We start from the raw sequence: 14665 nt of genomic DNA on the forward strand, positions 1-14665 counted from the left end.
AGGACAACAAAGTCAAGGTATTGGAGTGGTCATCACAAAGCCCTGACCTCAATCCCATAGAAAATTTGTGGGCAGAACTGAAAAAGTGTGTGCGAGCAAGGAGGCCTACAAACCTGACTCAGTTACACCAGCTCTGTCAGGAGGAATGGGCCAAAATTCACCCAACTTATTGTGGGAAGCTTGTGGAAGGCTACCCAAAACGTTTGACCTAAGTTAAACAATTTAAAGGCAATGCTACCAAATATTAATTTAGTGTATGTAAACTTCTGACCCACTGGGTGTGTCAAATCAAATTTTATTTGTCACATACACATGGTTAGCAGATGTTAATGTGAGTGTAGCAAAATGCTTGTGCTTCTAGTTCCGACAATGCCGTAATAACCAACGAGTAATCTAACCTAACAATTCCACAACTACTACCTTATACACACAAGTGTAAAGAGATAAAGAATATGTACATAAAGATATATGAATGAATGATGGTACAGAACGGCATAGGCAAGATGCAGTAGATGGTATCAAGTACAGTATATACATATGAGATGAGTAATGTAGTGTATGTAAACATAAAAGTGCATAGTTTAAAGTGGCTAGTGATACGTGTATTACATAACGATGGCAAGATGCAGTAGATGATATAGAGTACAGTATATACATATACATTATATTAAGTGGCATTGTTTAAAGTGGCTTGTGATACATTTTTGATCAATTTCCATTATTAAAGTGAGCTGAGTTGAGTCAGTATGTTGGCAGCAGCCACTCGATGTTAGTGGTGGCTGTTTAACAGTCTGATGGCCTTGAGATAGAAGCTGTTTTTTAGTCTCTCGGTCCCTGCTTTGATGCACCTGTACTGACCTCGCCTTCTGGATGATAGCGGGGTGAACAGGCAGTGGCTCGGGTGGTTGTTGTCCTTGATGATCTTTATGGCCTTCCTGTGACATCGGGTGGTGTAGGTGTCCTGGAGGGCAGGTAGTTTGCCTCCCGTGATGCGTTGTGCAGACCTCACTACCCTCTGGAGAGCCTTACGGTTGTGGGCGGAGCAGTTGCCGTACCAGGCGGTGATACAGCCCGACAGGATCCTCTCGATTGTGCATCTGTAGAAGTTTGTGAGTGCTTTTGGTGACAAGCCGAATTTCTTCAGCCTCCTGAGGTTGAAGAGGCGCTGCTGCGCCTTCTTCACAACGCTGTCTGTGTGGGTGGACCAATTCAGTTTGTCCGTGATGTGTACACCGAGGAACTTAAAACTTTCCACCTTCTCCACTACTGTCCCGTCGATGTGGATAGGGGGGTGCTCCCTCTGCTGTTTCCTGAAGTCCACAATCATCAGCGGGGTGGAGATGTTGTTACCTACCCTCACCACCTGGGGGCGGCCCGTCAGGAAGTCCAGTACCCAGTTGCACAGGGTCCCAGGGTCTCGAGCTTGATGACGAGTTTGGAGGGTACTATGGTGTTAAATGCTGAGCTGTAGTCGATGAACAGCATTCTCACATAGGTATTCCTCTTGTCCAGATGGGTTAGGGCAGTGTGCAGTGTGGTTGCGATTGCGTCGTCTGTGGACCTATTGGGGTGGTAAGCAAATTGGAGTGGGTCTAGGGTGTCAGGTAGGGTGGAGGTGATATGGTCCTTGACTAGTCTCTCTAAGCACTTCATGATGACGGAAGTGAGTGCTACGGGACGGTAGTCATTTAGCTCAGTTACCTTAGCTTTCTTGGAAACAGGAACAATGGTGGCCCTCTTGAAGCATGTGGGAACAGCAGACTGGGATAAGGATTGATTGAATATGTCCGTAAACACACCAGCCAGCTGGTCTGCGCATGCTCTGAGGATGCGGCTGGGGATGCCGTCTGGGCCTGCAGTCTTGCGAGGGTTAACACGTTTAAATGTTTTACTCACGTCGGCTGCAGTGAAGGAGAGTCCGCAGGTTTTGGTAGCGGGCCGTGTCAGTGGCACTGTATTGTCCTCAAAGCGAGCAAAGAAGTTATTTAGTCTGTCTGGGAGCAAGACATCCTGGTCTGCGACGAGGCTGGTTTTCTTTTTGTAATCCGTGATTGACTGTAGACCCTGCCACATACCTATTGTTTGTGAGCCGTTGAATTGCAACTCTACTTTGTCTCTATATTGACGCTTAGCTTGTTTGATTGCCGTGCGGAGGGAATAGCTACACTGTTTGTATTCTGTCATGTATTCGGTATGGGGTGAAAGAAATAAAAGCTGAAATAAATATTTCTCTCCACTATTATTCTGACATTTCACATTCTTAAAATAAAGTGGTGATCCTAACTGACCTAAAACAGGGCATTTTTATTAGGATAAAATTTCAGGAATTGTGAAAAACTGAGTTTAAATGTATTTGGCTAAGGTGTATGTAAACTTCCGACTTCAACTGTGTATATACACCGTTCAAAAGTTTGGGGTCATAACATCAAATTGATCAGAAATACAGTGTAGACATTGTTAATGTTGTAAATTTACTATTGTAGCTTCGTTAGAGTTCTCGCAAAACACCAGTCTCAACATCAACAGTGAAGAGGTGACTCCGGGATGCTGGCCTTCTAGGCAGAGTGCCTCTGTCCAGTGTCTGTGTTCTTTTGCCCATCTTAATCTTTTCTTTTTATTGGCCAGTTTGAGATATGGCTTTTTCTTTGCAACTCTGCCTAGAAGGCCAGTATCCCGGAGTCGCCTCTTCACTGTGGACGTTGAGACTGGAGTTCTGCGAGTACTATTTAATGAAGCTGCCAGTTGAGGACTTGTAAGCCGTCTGTTTCTCAAACTAGACACTCTAATGTACTTCTCCTCTTGCTCAGTTGTGTACCGGGGCCTCCCACTCCTCTTTCTATTCTGGTTAGAGGCAGGTTTGTGCTGTTCTGTGAAGGGAGTAGTACACAGCGTTCTACGAGATCTTCAGTTTCTTGGCAATTTCTCACATGGAATAGCCTTCATTTCTCAGAACAAGAATAGATCTTTCAGAAGAAAGATCTTTGTTTCTAGACATTTTGAGCCTGTAATCGAACCCACAAATGCTGACGCTCCAGATACTCAACTAGTCTAAAGAAGGCCAATTTTATTGCTTCTTTAATCAGGACAACAGTTTTCAGCTGTACTAACATAATTGCAAAAGGGTTTTCTAATGATCAATTAGCCTTTTAAAACGATAAACTTGGATTAGCTAACACAATGTGCCATTGGAACACTGGAGTGATGGTTGCTGATAATGGGCCTATGTACACCTATGTAGATATTCCATAAAAAATCAGCCGTGTCCAGCTACAATAGTCATTTACAACATTAACAATGTCTACACTGTATTTCTGATCAATTTGATGTTATTTTAACTGACAACCCCTTTTTTTCTTTCAAAAACAAGGACATTTCTAAGTGACCCCAAACTTTTGAAATGTTGTGTTTGTGTGCGTGCGCGTGCGTGCGTGCTTGGGTTCTGTAACTAATAAAGTACAATGCTGCCAGATCAAGGGTGTGAAAATTAACTGCCTCAATCTATGAAGCAGGCCGCCTCTTACTCTCTGTTTGTCCCTGTGTGTGGAAGGTTCTGGAAGAGTCTAAATGCCTGATGCGGAGCATCCTGAAGTCGGTCCTGGAGGAGGTAAATGAGAAAGAGTGTCAGATGCTCAAACAGCTGTGGTGCTCCACCAAGGGACTGGAGGCGCTCTTCAGCTACCTGCAGAGCAAGGTGTATGATAACTGACCTCTCACCTCCACACACCTGCAGAACTATCTATGGGCCACAAGATCTGGTCTTCAGTTACCTACTGAGCAACATCCCTGAAGATATAGGGCTTTGATCTTCAATTACCAACAGTCTTCTTTAACAACCAGCAGAGCGCAGTTTGCCAGTCTCCGAGGCCTTATCTCCGCTCGTCAACATCTGGGCATGCAGAGCACCACCATCAATGGCTTTTTACCTTGGTCATCCCTCAACGTCCCTGCCTGTAAGATGAGCAAAGCATCAACTTCTGGAGAGGATTAATCTGTGGGATCAATTCTGCATTCATACTGGCCTGCGTGGAGTTCAGTTAACCCCTTCCAGAGGAAGCATTGACCTGGAACAGGAAGTCATGACAGTGAGCAAGGCTCTTCAGGAAAATGGAGGCACAGCGGCAGAATGTGGTGTGAGTGCATGGAGGAAAAAGAGCTCATCTGATGGCTAATGTCATTGTTCAATTATTTATTTGAAAATGTATTTAGATTTGATCCTAAATAGAAAAAAAGCATACCATGTGTATATATTTTCTATTAGTCTGCTGTTTGTTGTGTCTTTCTGTTTTGAGGTGAAGTGTCCTCCTGGGCTCTGAGGTGTAGTGAAAATCAAAGCTATGCTTGAGGTCAGAGTGGAACATAGATTTTCTCACCTTACATTGCAGTAACCCTAGCCAAAGAAGTAAATAATAATTTAAGTGAAACCTGTCCATTGAATTAGGTGTGGTGTAATAGGAGGGCCACTGGGGAAGAGTTAGAGGTAGGTCATGCCCAGTGATACACACCCATAATTGGGAAGTCAACATGAATGGGCAGTGTTGACAGTGAACTCTTTCTGGATTTATATAGGCCGTTTTGTGATGCTCTTTTGGAAGTGTTTATTCAATTGCTTGTATTTGGTTTGTCAGTAAGGGTGTGTTTGACCTCTGATTGAATGTGAATATATAGAAGGGCCCTCTTTGACCACGACCAGCACTCCCATAGAAAACCAGAGCTGTCTGATGGCATCTTTTCATTAGAATGTGGAGACTGTCGATAGATCAAAAGGAGACCTCTCCCTGGGAAAGGGAGGAAAGAGAGAGAATGAGAGCGAGAGGGTGAGACATATGTGTCATCATTATTATATCAGCAGCAATATGTGCAGCGTCATCATTATCATCAAGGTACATATATGACATGTATTACAGTGCAAAGGTGTAGCGGGGGTGGTTTGCTTAACTACTCTTCTGTGTTGACTAACCTTGCCTGAGACCTGAAGACTTCTTTTGGCTCCCAGAGCTAATGCCCGGCCTTTAGCTCAGTGGGCTACTGCAGTCTTAAATCGCGAAGACGACCAGGGTTTGATACCCCGTTGATTATAAAGGCATGTATATTACATTGTGAAGAGTGTAGCAATGATATTTGGACAGATAATTATTTTGATATTACCTTGCAGTCGGTTATTAGTGAGACATTGTGTATTTTTGTAAAGCACAGAGATTATGTTTTGTCCCAAAGTAATCACTGCACTTTTCGTCTGTTGGCTGTCTGTGTTGTGAAGATGCAGTAGTAGTGCAGCTGAAGCAGATAATACCTGCATGTGATGATGGCTTCAGGAAATGGGAAATATATATCTACATATATTGTATGTATGGATATCTATTTTTGGTTTACCCAATAATGAAATGTGGTTTTGTGGAAATTGTTTTGTATCATTCAGGAAGTGGTGGGTTTTTGCAGTTGTACACATATATATGAACCATGTAGGTGTTATATGGTGTAACTATATGCATGTACAATATTGCAGATATGTGTGTTGCCTGTCAAAATACTTTACATTTCAGGGTATGTTTTGTATTGCCATAGTAAGCAATGTTAGAAATCTTGCACAATTATTATTTGTATTTATTTAAAGTTAGTGCTCAAGTTCCCCTTGGGGCTGCAGTGCCATAATGTTTCCCTTTCCCCTGAGGCATCTTTTTCTCTCTTATCTTCTGTTCCAGATATTCTCAGTAAATTGCTTTTTTCACTAGATCTGCCCTGTGTGTTAGTAGTGACACAACAAACACACACAAAAAATGGTTAAATGTAGCAGAATTATTTTTAAAGGCTGTTGATAACCACTTTATGCAAAACTTTTAAACATGTAAAGTAATATTGCTATTAACAGCTCTGACAAATCACAGCTCTATCAACTTCTAATCAACCATTCCCAATTATATTTGAATAACAATTTCCCTAATTCATTTATTATTTGCGTGTTGATCAGTGTATTGCTAAAGTATAGTGTAAGATTAAATGTATATTAATATATTCAAGATTTGAGTTTTGCCTGTACCTCTCCCTGAACCTGGTCTCAGAGCATTTTGTATTATTCTGTATGTAATTTCATACACTCCATTTAGTATGATATGTTACGTATGGTATGTATTCATCTGTGGATGTCCATCAACCGTTTCGTATGATATGTTACGAATTTGCAAAATGGACAATATATTACGATTTGCTAAACCTATGATATTTTACGAATTCTAGCTATGTGGTTAACATTAGCGATCTGGCTAATAGTGATTAGTATTAAGGTTAGGGTTATGTTTAGGAGTTAGGTAAAATGGTTATGGTTAGGGAAGGGTTAGCTAACTTGCTAAGTAGTTGCAAACTAGCTAAAAAGTTGCAGGTATAGTTACTAATTAGCTAAAATGCTAAACTTGGTCATGATGACATTTGAACTCCGTTCACGTTATACACCAACCCATCCACCCCAAATCAACTAGTTTTTGCCTTAAGTAACCATCGGTCTTATCTAGCCATAAAAACAACATAAAATATCATACTAATTTGTGTCTTGGTTTACATTTACTTTGCTACGTATAGTCTGAGACCAGGCTGCTCTCCCAGGACCCAAATAGAGAAACATTGTGTTTGAATGATGCATTTGAATAATTTGAAGTAAAACATGTATAATTCATTTGTTGAGGACTTACCCTTGAATATTATGCCCGGCCCTGTAAGCCATGTGTTTAGGTTTGGTTTGTAAAATCCTATCATCTCTCATATGATGTTTCTTTGCATCTTCCAAGCATTTACAAACGTATAGCATGTTGACTTTCTACTCCTTTCTCTAGTCTAAAATCACACCTCGGGGTGCCTTAGAAGTTGTATCTTTTGTCTGTAGGATGCTGTATCCATACGTTGTGAGAGTTTGGGGGTCGAGCTGCTTTGAATAAACTATGACATTAATTTAAACATGGTGTTTTTGTTGTGTTTAAAAACTGTTTTGTTCCTACTTAGTCATCACGCCTACAAACTTTATTTTTGTTTGCTGCATTTGTATAGTATCAATGTCTTTGTTTGGATAAAAGCACACATCATTCGGAAGAGATAAATATATTGTAGGCCAAACTAAAAGAGCACCCATCTGTCCTTGGGCTCCTCTCTACTGAAACACACCACATAAAATAAACATGAATGGGTTGCTCCTCTATGGCACTCTCACTATAACCCTCTTCAGCATTCTTTTCACCGTCACTCTGCTTTCCAGAAATGACTGGGGGCCTAATGCTAAACCGCTGTGAGTCATCCGGACAGGAAAAGGAGGGGGGATGTTTGCTCTGAATGAAATATTACAATGTTCCACACAATTACCTAGTGGCATTCATTCAGGATTTAGGCAATACCAACCATGGCTGTGTCTCTGTAGCGTTTCATTCTGCATAATTAAGATCTAATGATCACTTAACATTTACAAAGTGCATGTAATTCCTAGTGCTAACTGCTGTATAGATGGTCATTGTATTATGTTTCTCTGGAAGATCCACTGATCTTATGCATGTCCAGATGCTTCCCCTCGGTGTTCTGACACACAAACACACTGGGTGGGAGCCAGACTATTCGTTTGACTGAAGTGCCAGACCAATAACAATCAACCACAGCTGAGAATAGCCCTCAGGTGAGTCAAAACGGCCTGCTCTGAAAAGGCCTTATTTACTGTGATAACAAATGCAGTGGATTGTTCAGGCTGAATGGAAGCTGGATATGAACAACCCTCTTAGGCATCTGTTGAGGACTTGGTTGAATAAGGCTGCGAGTATGACACTGACACATTCGTAAATGCTAAGAGCTTTCACCAATAAGTAAAGTATTGGTTAACTACCCATATGAAAATAACATCAAGGCAATTCTGTGTTTTGGTAAACTTTATTCAATAGAAATCCAGTGTTCATTCATCATTGTCATTCCCCAGTCAGAAACTCAGACAATTTAAAACAATTATTTTGTTAAGTACTTTAAATATGTAATCAACCATGATAGCAGTCCTCAAAACAGACCCCCCCCCCCCCCCACACACACACACACACACACACACACACACACACACACACACACACAAGCTCTGATCACTGAGTAGCGAAATGATCATCTACCACTGTCTATGACAATCCACCCCACCCAACACACATACTGAAACCAACATTATGAGAGACCTCTTGTGGCCAGATGTCCAGGCAGTAAAGTAGGCTTCTCATGGTAGATCCCAGTAAGTCCCAAGTCCTCCAATACCCAGTTCCTGTGCCCCTTCCTCGAGCATCGGCTCAGCCAGTACTGCCATTCAGAAGTCTTCCTTAGGGCCGTCTTTCAGCCTCTGTCTCATCTCTTTAGCATGCTGTTTGCTTTTCTCCCTCTTTGCAATTCGCTGTTGATCAGAAAGAGAAACATTGTTGAAAATACCAAAGTGCTCCCATCAATGAGATATGACAATAGTAGGCATCTGGTGAGGCATCCCTTTAGAATTAAAACCAAATTGCTGGTAGTTCTCACCTCATTCTTCAAACAAGCTCTCATGGCACGGTCCATATCATTGCAATGGCCAAAGAACTTCTTGACATTGTGCTGAGGATGAGACATTACAACATGTTTTTGACAGGTAAGAGTGTAGCTGTACTTGACTGCTCCTACACATTAGTTTAGAACAGCTACATTGTAGAGCAACATAGTAGATCTTACAGGTGGAGGTCTATGTGGGACATGTTCTTAGATGCTGTTGATTCGTTCCACCTCGAAAAGCCACTGAAATCGTTTCTGTAGTTAAACGTATTAGATTAACAAAATGGATAAAAGTGTGCGGTAGCAGTAGCAGGAACAGCGGCATCTAGTGTGCAAAACCTCGTACTTTCACACTAATTTATGGTAAATAATGCAAGAGACTTCAATGGATAACTTCTCTAAATGGGGAAAAACCATCACCAGATTCCCAGGGAATACAATACAAAGTGTGAAGAAGCAATACTCCAAGCCACAGCTCCATACTACTTCTGAGACACATAAAACTGATACTGTATACTGGTTGTTGGGGTGGGATTGGCCTGGGGTGTGCTGGGTCGGTGAGTGGCTTTGACCATTTTCTTGGATTCCTTATGACTTTACGCAATGGTAGGAAGAAGTTTGATCCAAATTGAATGTTGGGTACTATATTTGTTGAATATTATGTGAATCCTATAAATTAAAAGGTCCTATTTAGGAGCAATCAATTAGCTTAATTTCTCAGAGATCAAATAAATTTCAAAAAATAATATTTCAGGAATGCTAATCTTATCTGGTTCTACTACAGAAACGATTTCAGAACAATCTGAGATGGTGGGTGTAAAGGCTTGCTGAAATGACATGGAATGACCCAGTCTATGGTTCTCAGGTAAGTATACAATATCTTACCTCCGTGTGGCACTGCTTCAGCAGGTTTATCAGTATGTTGCACTCATCCATGTGCAGGTGAGGCGACAGATCAGAGTGCATTCTGAGTTAAGGGCTTACCACTCCAACAATACTGGAAAGACAAACAATACCAACCATGTTTGTGACTACAATGTATACTGAAAATTACTATTTAACTATTTGGGTTTGTGTAATGAGTGTCTACTCGAAATTATACTCCATCCACCCAGTCCCTCTCCATCCTGCAAACTCATGGTGATGATCCGTTTTCTGTTTACACTTACCTGCAATGAGATAGATAAGATGTGTAAAACACAGGTGGGCAGGTTAAAACTAATACAGGTATAGCTAAAGACAATAATAGTATTGCCTATATGGGTTAATGAAGGACAGAATACCAGACACAATGATGAGTGGCTATTGTCATAAGAGCCCATTCTTACATCCTGATTCGTCTCAAAGCTGTGATTGCTGAAAAGTGATTTCAGCCTCTACTGTAACAAGTAGGCTAGCAGTGGCAGCGTTGTTATTGAGTCATGAAGTTGTGGTTGTATGGAGATGGACTTTGTTACATATTCAGAGACCAGTTGAAATAGACTCAAATGTGTATGCAGCAAAGGGGCCAAGGAAACAAAAATGGTTAAATTGAATGATACTAGCTAGCTAGTTACAGACTGTTCCAGCTATAGTGCTACTCACACTCTGGTAGCTAGTACTGTAACATAGCTAAACTGTAACAAAATATACTGGAATGTGGAATTACCTTAAAGCTGTGAATAGAATAAGGTAGCTAATTGAATAAAGATATTACCAGTTCAGTTGGGATATCATTGATATCTATCTTCCGGGAATATAATATATCGTTGATCGCAAGTTGACCAAATGTCGCTAGCTGCCAGTGGCTAGTAGTAGCTAAAAATACCACTTGAGCAAATGCAACGTTCTTTCAACCCCTTGTTTTAACTCCTATTACTGCCAGGTTACTGTCGATGTATTTACATCTAGCTAGCTACTGTACAAATCTTGAAAAATGCATTTAACAATTCAGACATAGCATTCGATTGTAAACCTAGTTATTTATTTGATAAAAGGAAGACATGATGGTAGCAAGGTGGCTATCTACATTTCTCTCAATCTTTCGCAAAGGCAAATGACTACACTCTGATTGACACTACAGTAGCAAATCAACACCCGCTCCCGTTGGATGGTGGTCCAATCACATTAATCACATTCCCTCAATTGCACACAGCAAACAACTCCAGTCATTGCAGAACTGGAACATAAAACACATTATATTACATATTTGTGTACGATTGTAGTATGTATGCATTATAGCTATATCATCTATATGTAATTCATCCTAAGCACTGCACATCTATGCCTCTCCAGCAGACGGCGCCATCGCATATTGCAGTGGAAAGACGAATACATTTTTACGAAACAAAATCTCAGATGTCAGTTTTCTATTTATTTTGTTTTTACACGTTTTTTGTTTAATTTAGCACAATCTTAAACCACATTTACTAACATCTAACACCTTTAAAGCATGTGAATATGTGGAAAACGTTATCTGAAGAGGAAATTACGAAACAGGAAGTGAATGAATCCGATTGGTTGACTCGTTCGGCGGTTTGTTTTGGATTTGTGGGTCTGCTGTTAGCTTGCTTTCTAATGCGTTTTAAGAGTTTAATTGGTTAAAACATCGATTTTAAGCATGGATGACCCTACAAAGCGTTTATTACAACGTCTGATGCGACGAATCCCTTCTCAAATGCTCAAGACAATTCTTGACAAGTGGGCTCATCTATCAAGAGAGGACCTGCATTCGCTTGACTTCACACAACCAAAATGGGTGTTGACGGAACATCTACTGGCTCTCTGTGAGGTAGATGTAGCTGCTTAACTATACAGTTAACGTTACCTATCTAACTAGCGTTCTAGTGATGTTCTCTTTAGCTAATTTGTTAATTACATCTAACTCACTTTAACAGTTCATCATGGGCTAAGTGTAATCCACATTTTTTGTTGTTATACAATCAACCCTTTCTGATATATTCTACTTGTATCTTTCCCAGGAGAATGGCTTGAGAGTGAAACACATCACAGAACTCGAAATGATCTGTAAGTGTTATCTGACCGTGTGAATTAACTAATTCCCCCCTCAGTAGCTAATGGTCTACTTAGTTGTCAGTAATAGATAATACATTTCACCAATGCTTTCCAGATATTATTGAGAATCCGAACCAGGGAATGTGGCATGGCTTCCAGCTCCTTGATGCAGAGGGTAAATGAAAGTCTCAATACCTTGCTGTACATGTATTATTTAAGTGCTTTCACTGACACTCACAAAGTTCCATTTGAAAATGGACCCTAATCAATATTAGAGTTCCAAGGTATTAGAGGTAGCCTAATCAGCATTACTGTTCATTTCAAGTATATTTTTCTTCACAGAGGATGCACCATCCATTGAGCTGACACAGTTCAAGGAACAGTTCAAGGCCAACCTCACAGAGCTCATCAGCCATGTATGTATGACTTCCAGCTTTTATATGCTTGGTAGAAAAGACAGAACTAACATTCATTAAAATGGCTTGTAATGTCCCTCAATTGCTGTGCTTGCATGTGCCATCTCTGTCAATGCCTGTGTTTGTCTTTCCTTCCAAGGTGTCTATTAAAATAAAGAAACACACAGATGAGGCCATATGGATACGTGTTGCCTGGGGCGACAACTTCACAAAGCCTTACCACCTTAAACCCACATACGTTGTCCACCATCTTCAGACCCCTTATGTCTTTGTGACCGGCGTGACTTCAAAGCATAAGCCTCTTTTAAACCAGGCAAGGATGCTTTTTAAATTGCCCCTGGGGGGATTCATAACGTCATATTGCAATGCTTTGAATTCTGTTTCTATGGTCTGTATCGCCTGTTAAACAGACTGAGTTCTGTCATACAGGCCTTGGTTCTGGCCACCAGATATGGCTCTATGAAGGACGCTCACCTCAGTGGACGGAACCTCACCGCCATCAGAGACCTACTGATGAGGCAGTACCAACAGGTAGGCCTTGGCCCTGTGCCCTGTCCCCAATGACAGGACACGGGCCATATAAAAGCCTTTATCATGACCACCCCACTGCTTACTGCTAACAAAGAAAGCCTATAAAACTAACTATAGAGATTCTGTGTTCTGCACCTTTTCCTTCATTCATAGGTGTTCCCCACCAAACATCCAAAACCTCTTCAGGAAAAGAATCCTGGCCCTAGAAGTATGTTTTGTTGTCTGCTTATAAAATACAATTGTAATGTATACATGAACAGAATCATGGTGACAACCACAACAAATTAGATATCAATAGAATATTGATTTAGAATGTCAGTGAAACACAAACTATTTTCTCATTTTAGACCCTAATATAGAGAAAGAACAGGCTGAGAATACAGAGAACCGACTTCAGATGGCCTGTGAGGCCTTCGGCGATGGGACACTACCTCAACTGCAAAAAGCTGTCTACAAGGTGCAAGAAGTTGGAACTATGGTTGTTTACGAAAAGCTTTCTCCTCATGTGCCTGCTGTGTGTGACAATGTATTCTGCTCTCTTCTCAGCTGGAGACCAAATTCCGAGATAACTCTAACAAGACGTTGACAGGCAGAGAAGAGCCCTTCAGAGGAGTGGTGGAGTTTGCCAGCACCAACCTCCTAGAGTCACTCAGGCACTGTGTGTCCTCAGGTACAGTATCTATATGTCTAGGGCTGGGATTTGTTTAATATCCCCTTTAATCTCTGTCAATGGGAAGAGACACATCTTCTAGTTTTAGGCTAGGCAAGTCAGTTAAGAACAAAGTCTTATTTACAATGACTGCCTACCCCGGCCAAACCCTAACGATGCTGGGCCAATTGTGCGCCGCCCTATGGGACTCCCAATCATGGTCGGTTGTGATACAGCCTGGAATCAAACCAGGGTCTGTAGTGACTCCTCTAGCACTGAGATGCAGTGCCTTAGACTGTTAAGCCACTCAGAAGCCCTGTTAGAGCTGCAGAGACACAAAATGATGAACGCTCGCTCTCTCTCTGCACTCTGTTCCATACCCTCAGGTTGAGAAGTCAAGTCTTCCAGGTGCATGCTCAGCATTATAACGTTTTATTTGATGTGGTTTTAGTTAGTTAACTGCTCAAATATGGCTCCACTTCTTTATTCAATTCTGTCCATGGCCACCAGGGGGCAGAGGAACCATGACAGACTTTCATTGTGTCCATCTCATTCTCCAGACAGATGTCCTGAGTTGTTTGATGCTTTTAGGAGGGTCTGCTATTGAGTGAGTGGATTCGATTAGACTGAACCGGGGTGAACCAGGCTATGGCCAGTCACATGACCGGCTAAAACCGGTGAGGGCAGAGTACCCTGCCCAAATTGAACAGTAATATGCGCAACCTGGTCATATTGTCAACATGGCAGCATGATGGATCATTCAGAAACATACATTTTTATGGAAAAGACATGTTGTATGTTCAAATTTTCAAACTAACTTTCTTTGGGATGTTAGTGATTTATCAATAGCAAACACTTGTGAAGGTGAACATGAAATCCTAACTCATTACTCCATGTGTTACGTCACTTTTGTTTCGTGCGGGGCACCCGGCTCATGCCAGATAAGCTGCCCAGTAATTTTTTTTTAACGAATGCAATCACTTTTAACCCTGTGTAAACTCAGCCTACCCCGTGAACAGGGTAGGCAAAAACGAATCCCCTCAGTAATTGCTTGTGTTTTACAGGTATGGCGTCAACTCCAGTCACCCCTCTTCTCTCATCTATCACACAGAAAGGGAGAAACTATTTTGTTATCACAGACAAAGGAGTTTAAATCAAGTTTAACTATAAGATGCACCAGAACAAGTAGTGTATATTTGTATTGAATGTGTTAACATTTTATGGGGTTCAACATATATTTTTTAGAACACATTGTTTACCCATTCACTCTGTTTCAGAATAAATAAATTGACATATGTAACCTGTTTTGTTATATTTCATGTAATTTGTTTCACTTATTTTGTATGAACAAATAAAACATTTCTGCAATTATGTTGATGAATTTAGTGCAGTTGTGCACTTTTCAGTTGTATGCTGAGTCCTTCACCCAAGTGTTGATAAGAATAATATTTGTTATTGTTTCTCAATTAATATACTACAATCTGTACTCTAATAAATGTTATTGGATGGATAAAAAAAAACGTGTTACTTGAGTAGTGTACAGCAAATATGTAAT

At 41.0% G+C, this 14665-nt stretch overlaps 3 protein-coding genes across 4 annotated transcripts in view; 2 read left to right on the forward strand and 1 right to left on the reverse strand.

Moving 5' to 3' along the window:
• The window catches only part of LOC129834719 (chromodomain Y-like protein 2), an 80877-nt gene extending 73935 nt beyond the window's left edge, over nt 1–6942 (forward strand). The window contains exon 7 of the mRNA XM_055899953.1: nt 3548–6942. Coding sequence (XP_055755928.1) covers nt 3548–3706 — 159 coding nt within the window. The 3' untranslated portion in view covers nt 3707–6942. The remainder of the gene's footprint in view (nt 1–3547) is intronic.
• Nucleotides 6943–7874: 932 nt separating this feature from the next.
• LOC129834725 (COX assembly mitochondrial protein 2 homolog) lies at nt 7875–10562 on the reverse strand. 2 transcript variants are annotated; one of them, XM_055899961.1, is made up of 5 exons: nt 10217–10562; nt 9611–9689; nt 9406–9517; nt 8515–8586; nt 7875–8389 (listed from the first exon to the last, which is right to left on the reverse strand). In XM_055899961.1, exons 3-5 carry the CDS (start codon nt 9484–9486, stop codon nt 8306–8308), a joined length of 237 nt encoding a protein of 78 aa, XP_055755936.1. In that variant the 5' UTR covers nt 9487–9517; nt 9611–9689; nt 10217–10562; the 3' UTR covers nt 7875–8305. The 2 variants fall into 2 exon arrangements, with proteins under 2 accessions (XP_055755936.1, XP_055755935.1); XM_055899960.1 differs by lacking the exon at nt 9611–9689 and having other exon boundaries at nt 10217–10561.
• A 448-nt stretch (nt 10563–11010) lies between these two features.
• cenpn (centromere protein N) lies at nt 11011–14410 on the forward strand. Its single transcript, XM_055899958.1, has 10 exons — nt 11011–11290; nt 11481–11526; nt 11630–11689; nt 11857–11930; nt 12070–12243; nt 12360–12461; nt 12615–12669; nt 12809–12918; nt 13008–13131; nt 14175–14410. Exons 1-10 carry the CDS (start codon nt 11120–11122, stop codon nt 14261–14263), a joined length of 1005 nt encoding a protein of 334 aa, XP_055755933.1. The 5' UTR covers nt 11011–11119; the 3' UTR covers nt 14264–14410.
• Nucleotides 14411–14665: the final 255 nt, after the last annotated feature.

Source organism: Salvelinus fontinalis, chromosome 35 (assembly GCF_029448725.1).
Source record: "Salvelinus fontinalis isolate EN_2023a chromosome 35, ASM2944872v1, whole genome shotgun sequence".
Lineage (NCBI taxonomy): Eukaryota > Metazoa > Chordata > Actinopteri > Salmoniformes > Salmonidae > Salvelinus > Salvelinus fontinalis.